Source organism: Onychomys torridus, chromosome 22, assembly GCF_903995425.1.
Source record: "Onychomys torridus chromosome 22, mOncTor1.1, whole genome shotgun sequence".
NCBI lineage: Eukaryota > Metazoa > Chordata > Mammalia > Rodentia > Cricetidae > Onychomys > Onychomys torridus.
Window position 1 is genome coordinate 15664792 of NC_050464.1, and position 25281 is coordinate 15690072.

The window sequence follows — 25281 nt, forward strand, 5'->3', positions numbered from 1 at the left end:
ACAGCTCTGACCTGAAGCAGGGAGCAGGGCACTAACCCCCACATTCAACATCTGCTCAGGATCACTGAGAGGCAGTCAACAGTAGAAGGACCAGAGCGCACTACTCCTCAAAGAGGCCCGCCAGGAACTCCTCTGAGCCATCCCTCTGCTGGGACTCCCCTCTCTCCTCTGCCTCTCCAATGGCTTCCATGAGTTGCTCCAAGTCCAGGTCACTGGAACCATCATCTTCAGGGGGGAAACTTGCTGCTTCCTGTGTCAGGGGCTCCTGAGGTCCAGGACCTTCCTTTCCCAATGGGCAAGCCCCATGTGGAGCTAATGGAGCAGGACACTTTGATACAGTTTTAATTGTTTTCTCCTTGGGTAAGTTAGTAGCTGAGGCCTTGCTTTCAGGAGTCTTAAATTTTTTTTTAGGGCCTAAAGAGAACAAAGGACAAAGTTGATAGTCCCATTAAGTCAACCTATCCTGATGTTTGACAAGCCAGATTTCTGGATTCTTATGTTTAAAGCTTCTTAAAGGATAGTCTTCATCAGAATTGGGAACATGGACTTTCAGGTCACACCTGGACTCCTTGTGTCAACTGTGTATTCAACATGGGTCTTGAACAAATCTAAACACTTCTGAGCCTTACTTAGTACATTTTTATCTGCAATGTCAAGGAGCTGGAAAGACGGCTAAGCAGTTAACAGAACATGCTGCTCTTGTAGAAGACTGTATTTCAATTCCCAATGCTCACATGTTGGCTCACAACCAACTGTAACTCCAGTTCCAGAGGATATGACATACTCTTCTGGCCTCTGAGAGCACCAATCATGCATGTGATGCACAGATATATATACAAGCAAATATATATACACCCATATATATAAAATTTTAAATATATATATTTGATTTTAATATATATTAAATTTTAAATATATATATATATATATATATTAAAATAATTAAATAAAATGTCAAAAATCTAAGGCCCATTCCATGAGATGGAACCTGGCACTATTAAAGGGTCCAAGAACCTGTGTGTGACAATCTTAGGCCCTAAGGAAAATCCACTCTTATCCTCTACTTATTGGACATGGAATTAAAGTGACTCTAATAACTTTACTGATGTCCCCACAGATCAGTGTGTCTCTCAACCTTGTCAAAGATGCTTCTTGCAGGAGGTGACAATTAACAGAGTCGCTCAACTGGCCAACGTCTTGAGAATAAGAGACTGAAGCACCTTGGCCCTAAATGGGACATACCCACACCCCTCTACCCAAGGCTCAAGGATCTTTGAGAAAAGAGGGGGTCAAGACTGCATAAGGGACAGAGGTGTGGAAACAGTATTTTCTGAACACACAAGGCAGTCGCACATATAAACTCACAGAGATTGTGACAGCAGGCACAATATCTACACAAGCTTAAACAGATAAAATTCAGTGTGGAAAGGGCATGATGCCTCACCACAGGCTGAGATGCTACTGGCATTGTTTACAAAAGGTATAATTAATTCTATTTTGTGTATATGGTTGTTTTCCCTACATGTATATGCATCACATATGGGAAGTGCCCAGGGAGGTCTAAAGAGGGTGTTGGATCCCCAGGAACTAGCCATGGATGGCTGTGAGCTGCCTGTGTGTGCCAGAAACTGAACCTGAGTCCTCTGGAAGAGCAGCCAGTGCTTGATATAGCTGGATCGCTGATGGGAGAGGGAAAGTCAGTTTTCTTTAATCTATGACTGATCCCAGGCCAGGCCCCACTCCAAGACTAGCTGGACAAACTGGTAAGGGGAAGAAGAAAACTCAAGCTTGTGTGATTAGGGAGATGAGTGTGAAGAGCACAGATATAGGAGAAGCTCAGGGGTGAACATGACCAAAATACACTGTAAGAAATTCCCAAACTGGGCGGCAGAACACATACCCTCTAATCCCAGCACTCAGGATGCAGAGGCAGTTGGATCTCTGTGAGTTCGAGGCAAGCCTGGTCTACAAGAGTGAGTTCCAGGATAGGTAGGGCTACACAGAGAAACCCTATCTTAAATCTCACCCCATCCCCACCCCCAAAAAAGAAAGAGAAAAAGTTCTCAAAAGAATTAACAATATTATATTTTGTTTTGGTTTGGTTTGGTTTGGTTTTTCAAGACAGGGTTTCTCTGTGTAGTTTTGGAGCTGTCCTGGAACTCACTTGGTAGCCCAGGCTGGCCTCGAACTCACAGAGATCCACCTGGCTCCGCCTCCCGAGTGCTGGGATTAAAGGCGTGTGCCACCAGCACCCGGTACAATATTACATTTTTAAAAATCAGAAGCTGAGCATGGTGGTGTACACCTTTAATTCCAGCACTCTGGAGGCAAAGGCAGGTATATCTCTATGAATTCAAGGGCAGCCTGGTCTACATGGTGAGTTCCCTGTCAGCTAGGACTACATAGTGAGACCTTGTCTCAATAACAAAACAAGCCAGTGAGATGGTTCAGTGGGGGAACCCACATGGTAGAAGGAGAGAACTGACTCCCAAAAGTTGCGTTCTGACCTCTACATCTGCACCATGGCATGCACACATGCACACACAAACAAAACATGTAAGTGTAAAATGCCAACTATTTAGTAATGGAACCACTGAAAGACTTAGAGAGAACATCATGGAGGCATCAAGTGTCCACCTTGCCAGCCCATATCAATAAATGCTCTTTACCATTGGCTTATCCTTGGATTTAATCAAATCAGAAACAACTAAGTTTGTTTGTTTATTTAGTTATTTTGAAATAGGGTCTCACTATGTAGCTCTGGCTGGCCTAGACTGTATAGACCAGGCTGGCCTGAAACTCAGAGAGCTTCCTGCCTCTGCCTCTTGGGTGCTGGGATTAAAAGCCTTCCATACTATAACTGGCCACAATTAAGTTTACAAAGTATGTTCTAGGTTCAATCTGAGACATGATATTTCATTTAGAATTTCATTTATTCTCCTTCTCTTCCTATCCTTTTTTTTTTATGTTTTTGAAAAAGGGTTCCGCTATGTAAGCCTTGCTAGCCTAGAACTCATATACAACACAGGCCAGCCTCAACTTCATAACCCTCCTCCTACAGCACAAAAGCATGAAGAGTTATAGAATTGTTCAGAAATGCCCCAGGGAGAGGAGGTGCAGACAGGGACTTCATTTCCCCATGGCCCTCGAGTCTCTGAGCCCTACCTGGATGGTCCAGGTCTGAATTTCCCTGTTCTTCTTTCCCTCCCAAAACGGGTCCAGGAGGGACTGTGGACTCACTGCCCAGAGACTTCTTCACAGTCTTCTCTTTTGGAGTCCCGGCTCGTCCTCCCGCTGGGCCTGTATAAGCCCCAGCCCCCAAGCATGAAGAAAATGTGTTGATAGCTTGGCAAGGCAGATGGTAGCCACACATTTTGCTTCTGCCTCGTCCCACATCTCCTGCTCATTCTCAGTCTAGCAGGTTCCCTCAGTGGCTTCCAGCTCTAGTCATCTTGACGTTGCTGACCCAGGGTCTTCTCCCACTATGGTTCTCCTCAGAACCAGCCTTCTCCAAGAACTCAACCTTGGTGACCAAGCTGAGCCCTACACCTTTCACCTAAGTCTTTGGAAATAAGAATGAGACACTGTGACTTCCTCCCTGGCATCGGCTCCTGGAGATGAGATCAGCCCAGCACAGCTATTGGAAAACACTTACTCTCTGCCTCTGCCCTCCTACCTGTGGGACTTGCCCCTTTCCAGTGGTCTTCCTTACCTCTTGACTTGGGTTTTTTGGTATGTATTTTAGCTGGCTTGGATCTAGGCAAAGTTGGGTCCTTCGGTAGGGAAAGAACAGAAAAAAGTAAATTAAATCACAAAATTCTTCCTAAAAATTCCCATGCAAACAGGAGGAACTGAGTTCAATCTCCAGAACATACATTAAAAAAAACTGTGTGATGAGTTCGAGGCCAGCCTGATCTACAAAGCGAGTTCCAGGACAGCCAGGACTGTTACACAGAGAAACCCTGTCTCAAAAAACAAACTAAAAAAGCTACATGTGATGGGACACACTTGTAATCCAGCACCAGGGACATGAAAATAGGTTCATCCTTGGGGCTTGTCAGCCAGCCTACTAAATGGACAAGTTCCAGATAGAGTTCAAAAAACCAAGGTGGATGGCACCCGAAGAATGACACCTGAGATTGACCTGTGGCTTCCACATACACTTGCACAAACATGTGTGCACACCTACACACACATGCACCTGCACACATATTCTCTTTTTAGTAGAGGGGTGCTAGAGAGTAATGGTGGGCTTCAGAAAGTCAAATTAGGTTTTGTTGCAGCCTGATGCAGTTTAAACCTGCAGCAGGACACAGAAAACATGTGGTCACCTTCCCATCCGGTTTAGTACCTGTCAATGCAAAGACAACTTGAGTTCCACTGGAGGGACCCACATGGTAGAAAGAGAGAATCAACCCCTAAACTGTTCTCTGGCACCAAGTAAATAAATGCAATAATTTTTTTACCAAAAAGAAAAAGCGGTAAACTAACAGAGAAAGAGGAAATGCACGTTTCACAGAGACACTAAGAAAAGGAGTGATATCTTAAGTCCCACCCGGGGAAAGGAGTGGGAAAGCACTGGGGCTCCCCGAAATTACATGAAGAGCCAAAGATCGCATCACAGATTGAGACTGTGCTCAAGAAGGAATTTCCCAAAGGGCTGAGGAAGTCCCACAGTGAGGAAGGAAAACTCCTCCGCCACCACCCCACCCCTGGGAGCCTCAGTGTGAGGCCAGCCTGTCAGTGCCTGGGGCTGGATGGTTCTCGGGACTGCCACTCTGTGCCAACCACATCCCTCCAGGAATCCCCAGCAGAAATGTCACAAGAACTTCCTCTAAAGCAGCTTTACTTTCTTCTCTTCTTTCTCCTCCTCCTCCTCCTCTGAGTCCTTCTCTTTCTCCAGACAAGACTCGGGGCTGCTGGACTCACAGAGCATCAAATCTAGGCGAGGGGAAGGAAGGAAGACTATGTGTCCACAATGCATCTGGTGAGGTGGAGGTGATTTCTGGAAATCCATCTTCCAACCCTGCCTTCCGAGTCCTCGGGATGGTTCCCATGTCACCACGATTACACTCATCACACTCACACACCCTGTCCCATCCTCTCCTGGGTTTCAGTCACAAGAGCGAGCTCCCACTAGATAATCTGGAATGGGGAGGGTGGTGCAGGCTTGGGTCCTCCAGGGAGAAGGGGGCTCTCCACCCTCCACCACTACTTTCCTACCTTTCCCTTCCCCACTGCCGTCAGATCCATTGTATCGACTCCAGAAACCAAACAAGTTAACCCGCTCCTGGGGAACCAAGACACAACAGTGTCCCCCACCACCCTCCCAAGTTACAACAGTGTCCCCCACCACCCTCCCAAGTTACAACAGTGTCCCCCACCACCCTCCCAAGTTACAACAGTGTCCCCCACCACCCTCCCAAGTTACAACAGTGTCCCCCACCACCCTCCCAGACACAACAGTGTCCCCCACCACCCTCCCAGACACAACAGTGTCCCCCACCACCCTCCCAGACACATCAGTGTCCCCCACCACCCTCCCAGACACATCAGTGTCCCCCACCACCCTCCCAGACACAACAGTGTCCCCCACCACCCTCCCAGACACAACAGTGTCCCCCACCACCCTCCCAAGTTACAACAGTGTCCCCCACCACCCTCCCAAGTTACAACAGTGTCCCCCACCACCCTCCCAAGTTACAACAGTGTCCCCCACCACCCTCCCAGACACAATAGTGTCCCCCACCACCCTCCCAGACACAACAGTGTCCCCCACCACCCTCCCAGACACATCAGTGTCCCCCACCACCCTCCCAGGCCCAGCTTTTTCCCTGTCTTCTAGATTCTAGTAATGACAAAATCTGTGTTCATCTTCCATTTTCACTCGAAATATCACATTAGTTTTATCTGATCCTTTAATGGAGATTAATTATAATCTCTTTTCTAGTTTATTCATGAAGGGACAAGTAACTAGGAAAGAGAACTTCATGTGTCACTCTCTACCCCACCCCTGCTCCTTCCAGAGAGATCTGAGGGTAAAGACTGTGTTTGGGCTGAGAGAAGATAGCCAAGGGCAGGAAAGGAGTGGATGGCTTAGGCATCAGGAAACCCAGCCAAGCAGGGAAACCAGATCCTGGCTGTGATACAGCAGGGTGACTGAGTCCCCTTTGGATTGAAGGGGCCCCAACCTGTGGGCTAGGCACTCGCCCACCTGAACACTGATCTGCTCTGCCTGGTGAGCCATCCTTATGGCTGCCTCCAGTTTCTGGCCATAGTCCTTGTTCTTGCATTTTTTCTAAAATAGAAGGTTAGAGTTCATGATAAATATATCTTTAAAAATAGTCAACATAAAAACTCTCAAATAACTAATAATTCTTGAAGTCATTCGATATGGGGCCAGAGAGATGGCTCAACAGCTAAGTATTGCTTTTCCGGAAGACCCAAGTTCAGTTCTCAGCATCCACATCAGGCAACTAATAACCATCTCATCTCCAGCCTTGGGGGATCTGAAGCTTTGGGCCTCTGTAAGTACCTGCATGAAGTTCACATATCCACAATTAAAAATAAAATAAATATTTTTAAAAGAAAAATTAATCAATAATAATAATAGAAAAGTGACTGCAACATACCACTACCCACCACATATTCTCATTCTTTGTCTCTCTGTCTCTCTCTCTCTTCACACACTGTGGCTCAGTCTGGCCAGGCACTCACTACAGCCTATTGGCCTCAAACTCACAGTAACTCTGCTACCTCAGCTTCCTAAATGCTGAATTATAGATGTGAATCACCACCCCTGACTTGGACATTATCTTAGCTACAGTTGCTTAACTATCAGTTCCAGGTACTAACAAGACACTCTGTTCTTAATCTTCTGGGGCTCAGATACAACACTCTCCTTCCCAATAAACCTCTGATGCTTTAGTGCCCTCCACAGTGAATCACACAGGGATTTGAAGGAAAAGAAGACTTGCTGTGGGATGTTCTGTATGTTAAATGTGTTGCTCTGAATGGTTAATAAAGAAAACACTGATTGGCCAGGCAGGAAGTATAGGCAGGACAAGGAGAGAGGAGAATTCTGGGAAGTGGAAGGCTGAGGCAGATAGACGCTGCCAGCCCCTGCCATGACAAGCAACATGTAAAGATACCAGTAAGCCACAAGCCATGTGGCAACTTATAGATTAGTAGAAATGGGTTAATTTAAGATGTAAGAACTAGATAGCTAGAAGCCTGCCACAGCCATACAGTTTGTAAGCAATATAAGTCTCTATGTGTTCACTTGGTTGGGTCTAAGCAGCTGCAGGACTGGTGGGTGAGAGAGATTTGCCCTAACCATGGGCCAGGCAGGACTGGAGAAAACTCCAGCTACAAAGATTGAAGTTCAGGGGACTCCACTTTTCAGCTTCTTACAAGTTCCTCTGAACCCAGCAGTTTAATGCTTGTAGCTCAACTGAACAGTAGGCATACAATAAACATCTTTTCTCCCAACTCCATAATTCCAAAGGTCATCTCATTGGGCTTCAGGAACTCTGCTCACTTTAAAGCTAATTAAACCCAAAATGATTATAGGGAAGAAATACAATTTAGCTAACCACATGCTTCTCAACTAGAGAAGTCTGTCTCCCAGGAGACAAAGTTTGGGGACAATTATTTAGCTGTCACATCTAGAAGAGGGCAAGACATAGGACAGAGGATGCTGCAGTGTCCAGGGATGCTGCTAGCACCTGCATGCAGAGGACTATCTGGACCAAGATGCCCACAGTGCTGGGACTGAGAAACCCCGAGTTAACCTGGGCCCTTACCACTGCAACTCCCAAATGGACTCAGAACATGGTATGGTGGTGCTTGCCTGCAATCCTAGAGTTTAGGAGGTTGGAGGCAGGAGGATCAGATGTTCTAGGTCATCCTTGACTACACAGTGAGTTCCAAGCAAGCCTGGGACCCTCTCTCAAAAAACAGCAAACAAAGACTCACAAAAAAAAAAAAATGCCCTGTTCCCTGTATCACAGCAGATCCCCAAAGTTTGCTCACCGCTCTGGCTAGCTCCAGGGACAGCTCCTGGAAGTTTTTCAGCATGCTAACTGGGATCCATGCACGAGAAACTGTTTCTCCAAAATATGTCACATGGTACTTGGACTGTAACAAAAGATGGGCTTGTTTGGTTCCTGCCCTTCTCTCTGCTTTTCCCTTGTCAGAAATGGTAGAGAAAGACAGAGTGTGGGGATGGACAGAGATGGGATTCACAGGGAAGCTGCTGGAGCTCATATATTCCCTGAGCCCCGGCTCACCTACCCAGCTCACTCCACTGTTCCTCTATGCTGACCTCAGGAATCCCAAGCAGTGTATCTCAGTACAAGCTCATCTCTCTGTGCGTTCACCTTCCCTCCACATCTCTCAGTCTAGTTAAGTGTTCGCTTCCACATGTCTACTGGCTACATCCATGTTTCTAACTCTAAACATGTTAGGATGGATATCAAGCTGCTCGGGACAGAATCAAGAAACTCACCGGCAGGGAATCAAGATGAGATGCAAAAAGAAAATACTCGCCCAGGTCAGGGTCAGATTCTATCATGCCTGGCCACCTGGGGAAGAAAGATGGGATGGGAGAGAAAGAGGTTATGATCAGAACACAACCTCACCTTCATGCACACGTGGAAAAGAGCAACATGTTTTGTAGAAGATCCAAAAGCTATACTCCGTTAGTCATCAGCACATGACTGACTTGACTTTACCAGCATCAAAGAGAGCTCAGTCATCCTAGCAAGCCTGTGGACAGAAAAAAGGCTAACCTATTCATCCTTTTCTTTACTCTCGCATCTCAACATTTTAAAATGCCTTGAAGCAGGGCTTGGTGGCATGCGTCTTACAATTCAGGCACTAGAGAAGCTTAGGCGGGATTTCAAGTTCAAGGTCAGCATTTTCTCAAAAACAAGAAATTGCTTTAGGTCCTCTTCCCCCACACACACTGCAGTATCATTGGACCCACTTTTCCAGAGATCCCACCTCCACCCTGAAACCTACAGTCTTCCAAAGGCTTCCAGCTCAGCCCTCTGTCTTTTCCCTCACTGATGCTCTTTCTAATGAAGGTACCACATCTAAGACAAATGATTGCCATATCCTTCTCCCTGCATGACTCTACCACTCCCAAGTTCAGGAAAGATGTTCTCTGTTATGGTGCCCTACCAGGGGTAACCATATTGCTTGGCCCAGATGATGGATCCTGGAACATAGGAGGCATAGGCCACATCGCTCTCACACCCTGTCCAGGTCTCCTCAGGAATATCACAGCGATTATAGTTCAGGTCTGCCAAAAGAGAAGGGCTATAGAAACAGGAGGCTCAAAGGGTGAAACCAGGATGCAGACCACAGAGAGGGCAAAGGGAAGTGGTACAGGCTGCATGTGGAAGAGACTAGAAACCCATAGAGGAAATGCAGCTACAGCCAAGGGGGTCCTGCTCCATCCTAGTGTGACTCTGCCCACTCTGTGGAGCAATGTGGGGGTCAATTCTCTAAGAGGCTTTCTCATCTGGAAAATAAGTGTGCTGGACAAGATGGTCATAATCTGTCCCAAACCCCTTCAAACGTTCTAGAATGAATGCTAAGCTCACTGGGTCTTTCTCACTTGCTTTTCCCCATGTCATATATCCCTCTCTATCCACAGTCCAACACCCATATTCCAGGAAGCACTGATACCATCAGGCAAGACTGACATAGGTGGAATTCACTCGGTGTACTCTAAAGGTTCCCAGGCCACCCATGCCTTCCTCCCACAGAACATGAAGATCCTCCCTTCCCAGTGCCCACAAGGACCCCTCAAAGGTATATCTAAGCTGTACCTAACTGAAAGAAGACATGCTGGGAAAGAAATGGAGGAGTAATAAAAACTGGAGGAAAACATTTCTATTCTTTTCTACCTGGATTCTGATCACAAGACCAATTATCTGGGAGAACTGAAGGATCAATGCCTCCACGTAGCTGCCTCCATTTCTCACACTTTGGAGAGGAACACTGGACCCAGATGAGACACTGGCCTGTGACAGGAAGAAATGGAGGTGAGACAAAAACACACGCATCCTTCTTCGATCCAACTAAATTCAATGTAACGTTCCTGATGGCCCCTGAATCATATCACAGGCATACTAACTAGTCAAGTCTCTGAACTAAAACAGCCGCGCGAAAGCTCGGAGAAGACAGCAAGTTACTGAAGATCAACCTAACTCGGTGACAGAGCTGACCTTAGAACTCAAGCCTTACACTGTCATCCTCTCTCTTCCTGTAGTGACGGCATCCACAGGGGCAGCTCACAAATGCCTTAACTTCCACTCCAGGGGATCTGAGGCTTCCTTCTGGCCTCCACAGGCATTTTGCTCATGTGTACACACACACACACACACACACACACACACACACACACACACATCACAAATGTTAAAACTTAAAAAAAAAAAAAAACACTTTAATGATTGCCTTAGTGCTGGAAGTGTAGTTCAGTGTTCTGTAGAATACTTTTTTAACTTTTGCAAAGCCACAGGGTCCATCCTGTTATCACAAAGAAACAAAAATCTTGGGGCTAGGAGGCTGCTTTCCTTGAAAGTAGGAGAACTGAGTTAAATCCACACACTACCCATGTAAAAAATGCTGGGCATGGTGATGGGTGCTTGTAATCCTGACTCTGGAGAGACAGAGATAGGCACATTCCCTAGGTCTCATTGGCTAACTAGCCTAGCCTATTGGTGAGTTCCAGGCCAGTGGGTTGGACTCTCTGTCATAGTACTAATATAATAGTCTCTAAATACTAACCAGCACCTCTTCTGTGCACAGCATCTGTAGTTGAAATTCTTACCCAAATCTCAACTGATTTATCCTTCTGTTATCAAATTACAAGCTTGTGGGGCTGAACAGCTGTCTCAATGATTAAGAGCAGAGCACATACTACCCTTTCAGAGGACCCCAGTTCAGTTCCCAGCCCACACAGGGCATCTCACACCTGCCTGCAACTCCAGCCCTAAGGGACTGTCTTAGTTAGGATTACTATTGCTGTGTTGAAAGACCATGACCAAAACAACATGTGGAGGAAAGGGCTTATCTGGCTTACACTTCCACATCACAGTTTATCAACAAAGGAAGTCACAAGAAGAACTCAAACAGGGCAGGAACCTGGAGGCAGGAGCTAATACAGAATCCATGGAGGGGTGCTGCTTACTGGCTAGCTTCCCATGGCTTGCTCAGCCTGCTTTCTTAGAGAACCCAGGACCACCAGCTCAGGGATGGCACCACTCACCATGAGCTGAGCCCTCCCTCATCAATCACTAATTAAGAAATGCCCTACAGGCTTGCCAATCTTACTGAGGCACTTTCTCAATTGAGGCTCCGTTCTCTCCGTTGACTCTAGCTTGTGTCAAATTGACATAAAACTAGCCAACACAGGAGTCCTACTTCCTCATCTGGCCGCAGAAGGCACTGCACTCATGTGCACAAATCCACATACAGACACATATGCATACACATAATTAAAAACAAAATAAATCCTTAAAAAATGACAAAGTTAGAGAGAGGAGGGATTATATGAGCAAGAGATATTGAGACCATGATGGAAAAATCACAGGGACAAATAGCCAAACTAATGGAAACACATGAACTGTGAACCAATGGCTGAAGAGCCCCCATGGATCTGAAGCAGGACCTCTGGACAAGTGAGACAGTTGATTAGCTTCAACTGTTTGGGACACCCCCAGGCAGTGGAGCCAGGACCTGTCCTTCGTGCATGGGCTGGCTTTTTGGAGCCTGTGGCCTATGCTGGGACTCTTTGATCAGCCTTGGGGTAGGGAGGAGGAGACTGGACCTGCCTCGGCTGAGTCTACCAGGCTGGGCTGACGCCCCAGCGGAGACCTTGCCTTGGAGGAGGTGGGTTGGGGAGGGGGGAGGCCTGGGGGATGGGAGGAGGGAGGATGGGGGAATCTGTGGCTGATATATAAAAATATTAAATAAAAAAATGACAAAGTTGCATCCTTTAGGACCAATGTCCAGAGTCCATCCTCCTCCACAAGACCCAGGTCTGGGTCCAGCAGTACTCTCTTAACCACTTACTTTGTCCCCACACCAAGGCCATGGATTTCTTTTATTCATCACCTTTCAGACCTCCACTTATATCTGCTCAACTTTTCTACTTTGTTCTATGAAACTTGACAAACTTGAGAAACAACTATTCACACATCATCAAGCTCATGTTTGTGTGTGTGTGTGTGTGTGTGTGTGTGTGTGTGTGTGCGCGCGCGCGCGTGTGCATGTGTAGAGGTCAGAGGTTTATGATCAGTACCTTTCCCTATTGCACTCCATCTTATTATTTTTTGGGTATGTGATTTGGGGGTTATGTGTGTATGTGTGTGCGTGTATATACACACATGCACATGGGCTTTTAAAGAATTATTTATTTATTGGTTTGTGGGGTTGTTTGTTTGTTTGTTTTGAGGCAAGGTTTCACTGTGTAGCTGGCTGCCCTCAAACTCAGACTTCCAAGTGCCCAGATTAAAAGCACGTGCCACCATGCCTGGTAAGAGTTTATTTTTATTTTTAGTTATGTGTATGAAGGAGTGTGTGAGTGGGGTGCAGTGCTCATGGATAAAGTCGTAGCCACTGGATCCTCTGGAGATGAAGTTAATGTCAGTTGTGAGTCACCTGACCTGGTGCTGTGAATTGGACTCAGGTCCTCTACAAAAGCCACTAAGATGCCCCCTTCTCTCTTTCTGCCTTCCACACTCTCTGTCTCTGTCTCTCTCGTTCTCTCTTTCCTCTCTCTGCCCCTCTCTCTCTCCCTCTCTCTCTCAATAAAGCTCTAAAAAGGTTTTTTAAAAAGCCACTAAGACATCTCTCTAGCCCCTTCACTTGACTTTTTAAGGCGGGCTCTCTCTGAACCTGGAGCTCCCTGATTCTTCCTGCCCCTGCTCCCTGTGCATTGGGCCTAGAGGCCCACATCAGTGCACCTAGCTCTTTCATGTGGGTTTTAACAAAGGCTCAGACTCAGGTCCTCACGCTGCTCATCAAGCACTTTACTGACCAAGCCATCTCCATCACCCCATCTTCATTTTGATACCTGGACACTAATGACACTGCCCCCACTCAACTGCTACCTCAAATCTCTAAGTGGGGTCTGTTCCTTCTCACAGTCCCCACATCTCTCGAGGCAGAAGTAGGGCAAACATCTTTATTCTCACTGCCCCTGTGCCTCTCCCTCCTGCAGAAACCCTTTCTCTGAGGTGCCCTCCATTAGGCACTATCTTGCCCTATTGTCTCAAAAAGATGGTGGCATCCTACTCAGTCTTCACCTCTCTACTTCAAGCCTTCAGTTCAGATGACAACCACATCACAGGAATACCTCAGCAGCATCCCATCTTCATTTCTTGGCCCTTTTCCATACACCTCCTCAGTAATCTACTCCCACTCCTGCATGACCCAGTCATGTCAGAAAGCACACACAGCCTCTGAGTCACATGTCCAAACATCCTCTGACAGCATGTCCTGTCCTCCCTGCCCCACCTGCTCAAAGCCCTGCAACTCTCACTTTAGCTCGGCCTCCAGCCCACCAGGCTATCCCATCCACTCCACGAGCATGAGGACCTGAGTTTGATCTCTAGCATCCATGCAAAATCTAGGTACTGCAGTGCACACCTTTAATCCCAGTACTTGGAAGATAAAAACAGGATCTCTGGAGCTCACTGGCCAGCCAACCTAGCTGAATCAGTGATGTCCAGGTTCAGTGAGAGACCTCACCTCAGAAGAGAAGATAGAGTGTAACTGAGGAAGACACCTAAGGTTGATCTCTAGCACACACACGCTAGACAGACAGACACATACACACACCATATACACACATGCACATGCACTTACACATACACACAAACAAAAAAAGAGTTAATATCATCAAACAGTGTTTTGCCTATAAGTTTGCTGTGTTTCAATTTTTACCCACTGTCAAATTTTACCTTAAAACATCTTCAAACACAGGGCTATACCTCACTCATGTCTAATCTCATCCCACTGGAATCATCACTCAGACTTACATTTGGATCCTTTCAAAACATCACTATACTATGTATGGATCATTTCTTAAGTACTTTACCTAAAAACAAAATTCTGGGGTCTGGAGAAATGGCTCAGTGGTTACCAGCACTTGTTTTTCAGAGGGTCTGGGTTCAAGTCCCAGCACATAGTGGCTCACAAATCAGATATAACTACAGTTCAAGAGGAGATGACCTCTTTTGGTCTCTGCAGGCACCAAGCATCACACAGTGCACAGACATACATGCAAGCAAAATACCCACATGCATAAAATAAAATAGAAAACAAACAAACAAAATACTAATTGGCAATGATATGTTAGTTAGAAATGGCAGTTGCTGGGGCTGGGGTGAAGCTCCGTCAGTTGAGTGTTTGCCTAGCATACATGAAGCCCTGGGCCCATCACTAGCACCTCACTAATTTGGTGCAGTAGCTCAGGGCTGTCATTCTCACACTTAGGAGGCAGGGGGATCAGGAGTCCATGTCCAGCCTGGGCTACAAGAGATCCTGTCTCTTAAAACAGAACAAAGCAAAAACTAATCAAGGGAACAAACAAAAATTACCAATACAATTGCCCCTAATTTACGGAGGTGACCCAGCAAGACTAGAAAAGAGAGCCTCAACCTTAAGGAAAACTGTCTACACTCCAGTGGAAAGCCTCACACCCAAGAGGGTGGGGTAGCTCTTAGTACTTGACAAGCTGAGCGAGAGACAGAACAAAAGGTTGCGTGGGTAGGGAAGTGGGGTGGATCTGAGAGGTGTTGGGGAAGAGTGAATATGATAAAAATATATATATATATTAATTCTCAAAGAACTAATACAAAATGAGAGAGGGGGGAAAGACCTGCTTGCTGCTCACCACGTGCAAGTGTGTGGCTGCATGACAATGGAGACTGATGTAACCAGCACACGTCCAGAGCATTCCAGCTGATGGTTCATTCCTGAAAGGCTAGCTTCCTGTCCTCTGGGATACCTTATCCCCTGTGTCCTGGCAGTTTCCATCTCTTCCCTTTGCTCAGTTTTTTCTGTTCTCCATCCAGTCTCAAAAACTCAGAGTTCCAAAGCTCAGCCAAAGGTTTTCTCTCCTCACACCACACTGTCCCCTAAGCCCAGCTCACCCATCCCTACAGTTTTTAATTCCATTTTTCATACATGATGATACACAGTTGTATACTTTTGGCTTCTGTTATGAATTAAGTGACTTTGCTCTTTGACGTCTATATGGTATTGTATCGTATGGTAATGCTGTACTGTACTAATTTTTGTGGTGCTGAGGACTGAGCCCAGGACCACATACATGCTGAGCACAAGCTTTATGGATGAGCTACTCTATTTAGACATCTCATATGGAGCTCAAACTTTATGCACCAAAACCGGAATGTTTAATCATCTCCCACACTGTCTTCTCCTACCCCATTTCCAATCACCTAAATGATTATGCCAGAGACCAATCTTTTTGATAATTTCCTCTCTCATAGGCTACCAATTACTAACCATTACCTAGTTCTTATGATTTTATCTCTAAAATATTATAAAACCACACACTTCTATCTCTGCTTTCATCATCCTAGTTCATGGACTTGGCATCAGTCCAAGCTGCCACTACACATCCTGATAATAGCACTCGGTTATTAATAGGCTCGTCCTCCTCCACACTCCATTCTCTATTGAAGACCATTTTCAACCATTTATCTGAAGATGTTGTTCATCTGGATAACCACCCACCAATGGCTTCTCACTGCCCTTGGGATGAAATTCTCACTATATATTTGCCTTTCAAATATTTTATTTATATTTATACATCTAGGTACATATATGTATCTATACGTTTGCACATGAGTGCATGTGCCCATGGAGGCCAGAAGAGGGCATCAAATCCCCTACAGCTAGAATTATGGGTGGCTGTGAGCCACCTGACCTAGTGCTGAGAATCACACTCAGGTCCTCTGTAAGTGCTGAACCATCTCTCTTGTCGATGGTATTTTCTTTTATTGAATTACTACATATCTCTGTTGTGGAATATTATTTTAACTAGGTAAAGATGTGTTACATTTGTTTATGCTGCAAAATACTACTTTAACTGTGTAAAGGTGTGTTACTTTTGTTTATGCTGCATTTGTTTAACAATGTAAGGGTGTACGTTTAATTATGTAAAGATGTGTTGCATCTGTTTCACCTCGCCTGCCTAAGGCACCTGATTGGTCTCATAAAGAGCTGAAAGGCCAATAGCCAGGCAGGAGAAAGGATAGGCAGGGCTGGCAAGTAGAGGGAATAAATAACAGGAGAAATCTAGGCTCAAGAGAGAAAGGCAGAACAAGAGAAGGAGGAGGAGGAGAGAAGGAGGGAGGTACCCAGGGCTAGACAAGCAGCACCAGCCAGAAAACATGAGAAGCAATGAAAGTAAGATATATAAAAAGAAAGTAAAAAGCCCCAAGGCAAAAGATAAAGAGAAACAGGTTAACTTAAGTTAAAAGAGCTAGCCAGAAATGAGCCTAAGGTAGGCTGAGCTTTCAGAACTATTAATAAGCTTCTGTGTCAATGATTTGGGAGCTGGTTGGTGGCCCAAAAGAAAAAGCCTGGTACAATTTTGTTTTTATTTATTGCGTTATTGCCTATCTCTTTCCATTTTTCTGAAGCCGCCCCCTGGGCCTCCTCTCCCCGGGCCGGAGCCCCCGCGGGGCCCCCCCCCCCCCCCCCCCGCCTCCTCACCTCTCCCCCACATCTCCTATCCTCCATTTAAATAACTTCTAGTCAGTTTTCAGGTTTTAGCTGAAACAGTTTCCTTAGGAATGCATTCCCTGCTGGCCTAACCTTACGTAGGGCTCCACTGTTTCCTTTCATGACAAGATGTTTCTTTTCCTCACCACATTTATTACAGATCATATTTATGATAGTCAGTCCCTTTCTACATCCTATACTAAGAGAGCTCTCCTCTCCTTGGCAACTAGAAGAAACAGAAAAAAATGATTAATTGACAAACTTCTTAGTTCTCCTTTTGAGACATCATCTACTTAGATCTTCCCTTTGGATGATTTAAACCCTAAACAAGCTGATCAAGAGATCACACTTCCAGCTCCTTCTTTATCATGTAATTGTATTAAGTCCAGGCTGACTACCATGATGGTGCTTGCATAATCTTTCTAGAGTGTCTCTCCAAGGATATATAAACCAATTTATGTTTTTACGATATAAAGTTATGTAAATATATGGATGAGGAGATGGCTCAGTCAGTAAAGTACTTTTCATTACAAGTCTTGAGTTCAATCTCCAGAACCCATGTAAAAAGATGAGCACAGGGCTGGTGAGACAGCTCAGTGGTTAAGGGAACCTGCCACCAAGCCTGATAATCTAAGTTGATCCCTGAGTCCCATATGGTAGAAAGACAGAACCAACTCTTGCAAGTTGTCTGTGTCCTCCACAATGTCAGTAACGTACACACACACATACACAAATAAATTAAACTAATTTAAAAGTTTTTTTTAATTCTTGGAACAGGGGCAAATACTTGTAATCAGCACTGGGGAGATGGGGACCAGTGGATTCCTAGGACTCACTGACCTGCCAACCTAAGCTAATGAGAATCCGTCTCAAAAAAAATGACAAGATAGTTCCTGAGGACCAACAGCTGAGGTTGCCTCTAGCCTTCACACACATATGCATGTGCATGTACTTGCACAAACACGGACAAATACAACATGAATACACATATATATGCACAATACACATAAAGAAAAATTTAAACTATGTACATATATGTACATTATCAGACACTAGCTGAATTTTTATTTCACTGGTCCTTATACTTACCATTCTAGGTTGTTGTTTATTTATGAGACATGATCTCAATATGTATCTTTGGCTGATCTGGAGCTCACTACATAGACCAGGCTGGACCCCAACTCACAGAGATCTGCCTGCCTCTGCCTCCTGAGTGCTAAGATTAAAGACATGGGCCACCACATCCAGCTTGATGTTTTTTTAATGTGTGTGAGTCTGTTTTCTTCCAAATTATTACTTATTTTTTTTATGTTTTAAACTCACTGATATATTGTGTGATCTATTTTATTTCTTATAACCAAATTTCTCAAGGTCATATTATTTGATACATATATTATCTATCTGACACATTAAATTGTAGTTTCTATGAAGGAAGAGGGAGGTTGTTTGCTTCATTTTGTTTTCTGGTTTTTTTGTTTTGTTTTGTTGCTTTGTTTTGAGATACGATTTCTTTGTCTGTGTAGCCCTGGCTGTCCTAGAACTCACTTTGTAGACCAGGCTGACCTCAAATTCACAGAGATCTGCCTGCCTCTGTCTTCCGAGTGCTGAGATTAAAGGTGTGTGCCACCACACCCAGCCCAGTTCATCATTTTTCTTTGATATTTTGTTTTATCTATGTGTGTGTGTGAATGTGGGTACAAGCATGCTGTGGCATGTATGTAAATACAGGCCATGTACATCCACAGCATTTGTGTGGAGGTCAGAAGACCACATCACCTTCAATTTTCTTTTCTTTCTTTTCTTTCTGTATATGCCAGGCTAAGTGGCTATTAAGCTTGCAAAGATTCTCCTGTCTCCACCTCCTATCTCCCTGTGTTTACATGTGTATGCTATTGCATCCAGTTCTATGTGAGCTCTGGGGATTTGAACTCAAACCTTCATATTTGTGGAAAACATTTTATCAACTGATCCATCTCCTTGGTCCTTGTTCATCCTTTCTTGCACCTATATCAAACACATCATATAAGTCACTAAGAACTGCTATGAAAAGAGTAATTTGGCAAAGTGATTCAGTGGCAGACTGCGTGGTTAGCATATATAAGGCTTTGGGTTCAATCTCAAACCAAAAAACAGAAGAAAGAAGTGAGTTCTACCTCATCCATCCTAACCTTCATTCCATCAAAGACTAACGTCTTCAGCCTTCCAAATGAAGAATAAATTCTCTGGCTCTTCCCAGTCCTATCTCTTCATTCCTCCCTCTATAAATAACTATCCTTTGGCATATAAATATGTTCAGCTGCCCACCTTCCACTGGGGCATTGCTTTTGTTCGCCCATGTTACTACTGTTGTGTTGTTTCCACTTTCATTGTGGTGGTGTTGAAAAGCATACCCAGGTGTTTGTACTAGCTAGGAAACTGCTCTACCATTAAGCTACCTCCCAACCCTCTCCTTTACAATATGGTCATAAGCCTGGCATGGCAGCACATGCCTATAATCTAGCCCTGGGGAGGGAGAGGCAGAAGGATCAGGAATTCAATTCAATCCTCAACTACACGGTAAGTTCAAGGCTAACCTGGACTACATGAAACACAGTCTCAAAAAAAAAAAAAAAGGTAATTATAAAAAGAAAAAACATACTATAATTTTCACTTCACTCCCTTTTATCGACCATTTTCCCCCTCTTACTTTTCACATCTAAACTAATGGTGGGGTGGGGTGTGTTTATGTGTGTACACATGTATACATGTGTACACATGCATGTGGAGGATATAGGTCAACATTGAATGTATTTTTTAATGGCTTCTCCACCTTTGAAAAAAGTTTTGAAGCTGGGCATGGTGGCACATGCCTTTAATCCCAGTACTCAAGAGGCAGAGGCAGGTGAATCTCTGAGTTGGAGTCCAACCTGTTCTACAGAGTGAGATCCAGGACAGCCAGGGCTACACAGAGAAACCCTGTCTCAAAAAAATAAAATAGAGGGTTGGGGATTTAGCTCAGTGGTAGAGCGCTTACCTAGCAAGCACAAGGCCCTGAGTTTGATCCTCAGCTAGAAAGAAAGAAAGAGAGAGAGAGAGAGAGAGAGAGAGAGAGAGAGAGAAAGAAAGAAAGAGAGAGAGAGAAAGAGAAAGAAAGAAAGAGAGAAAGAAAGAAAGGAAGGAAGGAAGGAAGGAAGGAAGGAAGGAAGGAAGAAAGAAAGAAAGAAAGAAAGAAAGAAAGAAAGAAAGAAAGAAAGAAAGAAAGAAAGAAAAATAAAATAGAAAAAACAAAAATTTGAGATGGTCTCTGTCTGGCCAGTGAGCCCCAAGGACTCTCCTGTCTCACCTCTCTAGGACAAGGACTACATGAGTGCACCATTATGTGGGTGCCTTTTATGTAGGTGGTAGTGATCTGTCACAGGTCCTCACACTTGCATGGCAAGCATTTTAACAACTAAGCCATCTTAGTGCCAATTCTTAACCAACTATAGCCTGCCAATCACCTTGCTCAACTCATACAGCAGCCATAACCGAAACCCTGATAGCTACTAATTGTGATGTGCTTGAACATGTTTAAATCCTCATCCTGACTTCTCTGTGGTTGCATTTGACATGGCTGGGTGCTCTCTCTTTCATGAAATTCTCTCCTTGCCTGACATTGTTACATCACCGTCTCCTAACTGTTCTATTCGCTTTTTTGGCCACACCTCAGTTTTCTTCCTGCACACCATCTAAAGTACCAAACACAGAGTGTAGACTGTGTGAATAAATAACCAAACAGATGAAATCTTTCTCTTTCTTCATCTTTCCATATCTTCTCAGAAGCAACTGTAAAAGATAAATTATATTATCTGTGGTTTCCTTTAACATCCTAGTCACTGCATATCTCCTCCATCATGAATTTTCAGCCCAAGTTTTTCCACACTCAGCTGAGCTCACCAAAACCACCTTCCTCTTCTTTCTGCTGGCCCCTGATCTGAGAATGACCCTGAATCACCGTCTTCTGTTTGTCTTTCAGACTGCACTCACGTCCATCTTGTATTTTCTCATCTTCTGGGAAAATAAAACAAGACATTGTGACAGGATCTCTGTAGGCAATAAAAAATAGTGACAGAATCACCAGAAAGTTCCAAGTCTGGGGCAGAAAATCTTAGCCAACCACTATCCCATCCTCTAATTTCTTGAATAAGTACTTGAACCATGTTTCAAGGACAACTGATTTGGGCAGGCAAGATGGCCATCCCCAGAAGCCACAGTGGAAGGAGAGAACTGAATCGCAAAAATTGTTCTCTGACCCCACACATACACCACGGTATGTGCATGCCCTCCACTGATAATAAATAACATTTTTTTAAATGTAAAGTGTATCTGGGAGCTAGAGAGAGGGCCCTAGTTTGGCTCTAAGCCCCACTTTGGGCAACTTACAACCACCTGTAACTCCAGCTGCAAGGGATCCAACATCCTCTTCTGGTTTCTATACATACCCACATACACACGGTATACACTCACACAAACACGCATACATACACATAAATAGAAAATCTTTTTTAGAGGCCATATGATGATACCTACCAGCTTTCTTCTTTTTTTTGCTTGAAAAAAGTCTGCTGAATTTCTTCTTAGAGGGTTCAGTAACCAGATGGCCTGGCTTAGATGTCCTTATCTCAGGGCTCATTTCCTCTTCCAGAGAAGATGCAATCTCTGGAGTATCAGGTACTATTATTACCTTCTCCCTGGAAATGATATTGTTTAAATAAAAAGTTTTCAGAGAGACACTTGCAATGCCAATCTTTTTAAAGAGTCCAGGGGGTAAAAGTAAACAGGAATTCTAGACTTGAATAGGGAGATGTAATCAGTGGTCCAGCACATACTTAGCATGCACTAGGAACTGGGTTCAATTCCCAAAAGACATATACAATTCCCAGCCCTCCTAAGGTCTCCTGAGGTCATTTTATCCAACTCCTTGCCTGTTTCCTTCCTAACTCTAACAGGCATCTTTCCTGAGCCAAGAGAAATCAATGTAGGTATAACAGATGACTAAATAGACAGACTGGAAGACGGGTCACCATTTACCCACGTCACCTCCACCCTGTGTTCAACTTGTCCCTCTGGAATAAACTTACCCATCAGCATTTTCATTATCTGCTGAAGGAGCAATTCCTGGTTCTCTGTCTGATTTGGTAGGTATTATGGGTTGGGCACAGGAAGTCTCTGCAAAATTAAGGCCAGACCCCAGCCCTTCCAAAACAAAGCATTACAAGCAGAGAAGACACAAAGGAAAACAAAATGCTCTAGTATTTCTCAACCACAGCATTCCATTCACATATCTTACCTCTGTGCTACCTTTGGTATTTTGTCACAGGATAGAACTTAAAATCATCAAAATTCAAGAAAAACTAAAATGCATATCTTTCTGCAAGCCTTTCCATATTGATGAGCCTCATTTCAGGGCAGCCATGTAATAATTTATTGTATACATGTACTATATTTCGTCTTATTTTTCCTCAAACACCTATACAACAGCCCTTTTTATTCTGAGAAACAAACCAAGGGCTGGAGAAATCGCTCAGTTGATCAAGTGTTTGCCTTACAAGTATGAGGACCTGAGTTCAATCCTTGTAACCCATGGAAATCAAAACAAATCAAGTGTGGCGGCATGCCCTTGTAATCCCAGCACTGAGGAGACTGAGACTCCCAGCTGCCTAGACTAGAGGAATTGGCTGATCCCCAGGCTAGTGATGACACTGTCTCAAAAACAAGGTAGAGCCTGAGAAATGACAACTAAGGTTGACTTCCGGCCTCAATCCACACGAGCAGACACATGCATCTATACCTATACACATGGGCACCTATATACATTAGCTCAGACACATATGAACTTGTGCATATACTTAAACACAGAGACATTAAATAAATAGTAATAAAAACCAAATCCCTAAAAAGAATTAAACCAGTATTACAGATATGGGCCAGCAAGATGGCTCAACAGGTAGGGGCACTTGCCACCAAGCCTGACAACCCCAGTTCAATCCCCAGGACCCATACAATACAAAGAGAGAAGCTATGCCTACAAGCTCTCCTTTCACCTATACATACAAACCAAAGCATGCATGCTCACTCACACACACACTAAACAATAAATAATAAAATGTAATTTAAATATACATGCACATAAGGTACATTCTCCACATCTGGGGAAACTATCTTTTCTAAGTAGATTGTAGACATATATGAGTAAATCAAATTGCATTTGGAAAACTCAGGTGAGGCCACGTTGATTCGACAGTCACTATCACCGATTTCCCAGAAGAGTTTTCTTTCACCTTTCCCTTACATGATTTAGCACAGGCCTATTGATAGATTAAATATTAAATATTTTCTCAGGAAGATGGAAGAGAAAGAAGCTGTCAACTTATACTACCCCTTGGATGACGGTCACTCTGCCTAATGGAAGGAAGCCTTTTCTCTTTACACCAGGCCATACCCAAGCACTCCCGCAGAGACTTCTGTAATACACTCTGGAAAATCTCCTCAAATTCTGCGTTGGTAAGAGTTGGTTTTTCCTGCAGAGACAGTGGGGAGGAAGGAAGACTACTTGTCTTTTCAGGTGCTCACCTCTGACCAGAGGTGCCTTGTTTACACAGAGCAGCACATGAAAACAATCACAGGTATTAAGTCAGCTGGGCATCAACAAACTACCCAGATCTCCTGGGGACAAGAGAGCTGGTGTAAAGGAAATTCTTCATAGAGTCCCTGTCCACTTCTGCTTGCATCTTTATCCCACCCTGTCCCATTATTTCTAGTGAAACGTTTTCACCAAAACATGTTTGGCATTGCAGTATGGTGGCACACATCTGTAATCTCAACACTAGGGAGACAGTGGCAGAAGAATCAGGAATTCAAAGCCAGCCTTGGTTACATGGCAAGTTCATGGCCACCTTAAGCTACATGAGACTCCATCTCAAAAAACTAAAAACATGTTAGCTTCTTTCAGAAGAAACTGGAAATTTTTTTAATGAATAAAATATTGAAAAAGCGGGCTGGAGAGATGGCTCAGAGGTTAAAAGCACTGGCTGCTCTTCCAGAGGTCCTGAGTTCAATTACCAGCACCCACATGGTGACTCACAACCATCTGTAATTTGATTTGGTGCCCTCTTCTGGCGTGTAGGAAGAACACTGTATACATAATAAATAAACAAATCTTTTTTAAGAAAATATTGAAAAAGCTGTGTATGATGGTTTACATCTTAATTTCAAAACTTGGGAAGCCGAGACAGGAGAATTACCTTTGGTTCCAGGCCAGCCTGGGGCTACAAAGCAAGATCCAAGCCAGCCTTGACTACAAGACCCTGTCTCAAAACCAAGTGTTTTTTTATAAGTAGGATGAAGGCCAGACAGTGGTGGGCAGCACACACCTTTAATCACAGCACTCAGGAGGCAGGGGCAAGTGGATCTCTGAGTTCGAGGCCAGCCTGGGCTACAGAGGGAGTTTTGGGACAGCCAGGGCTACACAAAGAAACCCTGTCTTGAAAAACAAAATACAACAAACACACAAACAGCCAAAAAGAAAAGAAAACGAGATGAACACTGGCAGAACAAGCCCACAACCCCAGGTATTCAGGAAGGAAGCGGCAGCAAAAGGGCTGCAATTCCAAGAGCAGCCTGGGAAACAGAGAAAGACCCCGTCTCACAATTAAAAACAACACAGGTGTGGTGGTGCACACTTTCTATCCCAGCAGTTGGGAGGCAGAGATAAGCAGATTTGTGTGAATTCGAGTCTAGCCTGGTCTACATAAGGGGCTAAGAGATCTTGGGAACGAAAGTATAGCTCAGTAGTACTATGCTTGCCTAGCATGCATGGGGTCTTGGCTTCATTCCTCAGAAACACCCCCCCGACATAAAAAGATTCTGTTTATCTGGCTTATCCAGGAAACAGAACAGGAGGGACTGTCCCACTGGGGTGTGACGCATACCTTTCCTTTCTTCTCGGCCGGCTTGTCTTGAGCCTTTTGCTTTTTCTCCTGGTCCCCACTTGGACCATGCTCTGTGGCTGTCTTCTGCTCCCTCTTCTTTGAGCTGGCTTTCGGGCGGCTTGGCTTGGCCTTGGCCTCTGGAGAACTGGTCCCCAGGGTGTCCTCCTTCCATGACTTAGGCTGAGGTTTCACGCTATGTGATTTTTGTGTAGGTGGAGCAAAGGTTTTCTTTGTTCCTTTTTCAGATTCTGAAGGATCAAATGAAATTTAGGAAACTCAGTGTCAACAGAAACGGCCAAACACTGCCCGTGGAGTAGTCAAGTCAGAATTCGATGGAAGGAGCTTTTAACAAATCCAGATCTCTCAGTCCCTCCTTGCACACCCCTTCCCCTAGCCCTAAGATTATCTTAAAGCAGTTGAGAGTGAGACCCCAACATTTGTAATTTGACAAGATCAGTTAGTTCTAACATACTCCAGGTTTTGTACCATTAATTCAAAATGATTAATACAAGCATGTAGGAAGGTGAATTATTCAAGTGTCAATTGATTTTTTTTT

At 44.4% G+C, this 25281-nt stretch overlaps 2 protein-coding genes across 3 annotated transcripts in view; one reads left to right on the plus strand and one right to left on the minus strand.

Annotated features, from left to right (window-relative positions):
• LOC118572165 (paired immunoglobulin-like type 2 receptor alpha) overlaps positions 1–778 on the plus strand; it is a 16953-nt gene extending 16175 nt beyond the window's left edge. For both annotated transcript variants that reach the window (XM_036171598.1, XM_036171599.1), the window contains exon 8: positions 1–778. This exon is cut by the window's left edge and continues 768 nt beyond it. The gene's annotated coding sequence lies outside the window, so the exon portion shown is untranslated.
• Zcwpw1 (zinc finger CW-type and PWWP domain containing 1) overlaps positions 1–25281 on the minus strand; it is a 33009-nt gene that overhangs the window by 30 nt on the left and 7698 nt on the right. Inside the window, exons 3-17 of the mRNA XM_036171595.1 lie at positions 24726–24973; positions 23237–23315; positions 21876–21963; positions 21325–21485; positions 20692–20805; positions 9918–10034; positions 9187–9307; positions 8510–8585; positions 8035–8139; positions 6215–6298; positions 5224–5290; positions 4850–4941; positions 3713–3773; positions 3166–3300; positions 1–414 (exon numbers count right to left, since the gene is read on the minus strand). The exon at positions 1–414 is cut by the window's left edge and continues 30 nt beyond it. Of these exons, the coding sequence (XP_036027488.1) occupies positions 101–414; positions 3166–3300; positions 3713–3773; positions 4850–4941; positions 5224–5290; positions 6215–6298; positions 8035–8139; positions 8510–8585; positions 9187–9307; positions 9918–10034; positions 20692–20805; positions 21325–21485; positions 21876–21963; positions 23237–23315; positions 24726–24973 (1862 nt within the window). The 3' untranslated portion in view covers positions 1–100. The remainder of the gene's footprint in view (positions 415–3165; positions 3301–3712; positions 3774–4849; positions 4942–5223; positions 5291–6214; positions 6299–8034; positions 8140–8509; positions 8586–9186; positions 9308–9917; positions 10035–20691; positions 20806–21324; positions 21486–21875; positions 21964–23236; positions 23316–24725; positions 24974–25281) is intronic.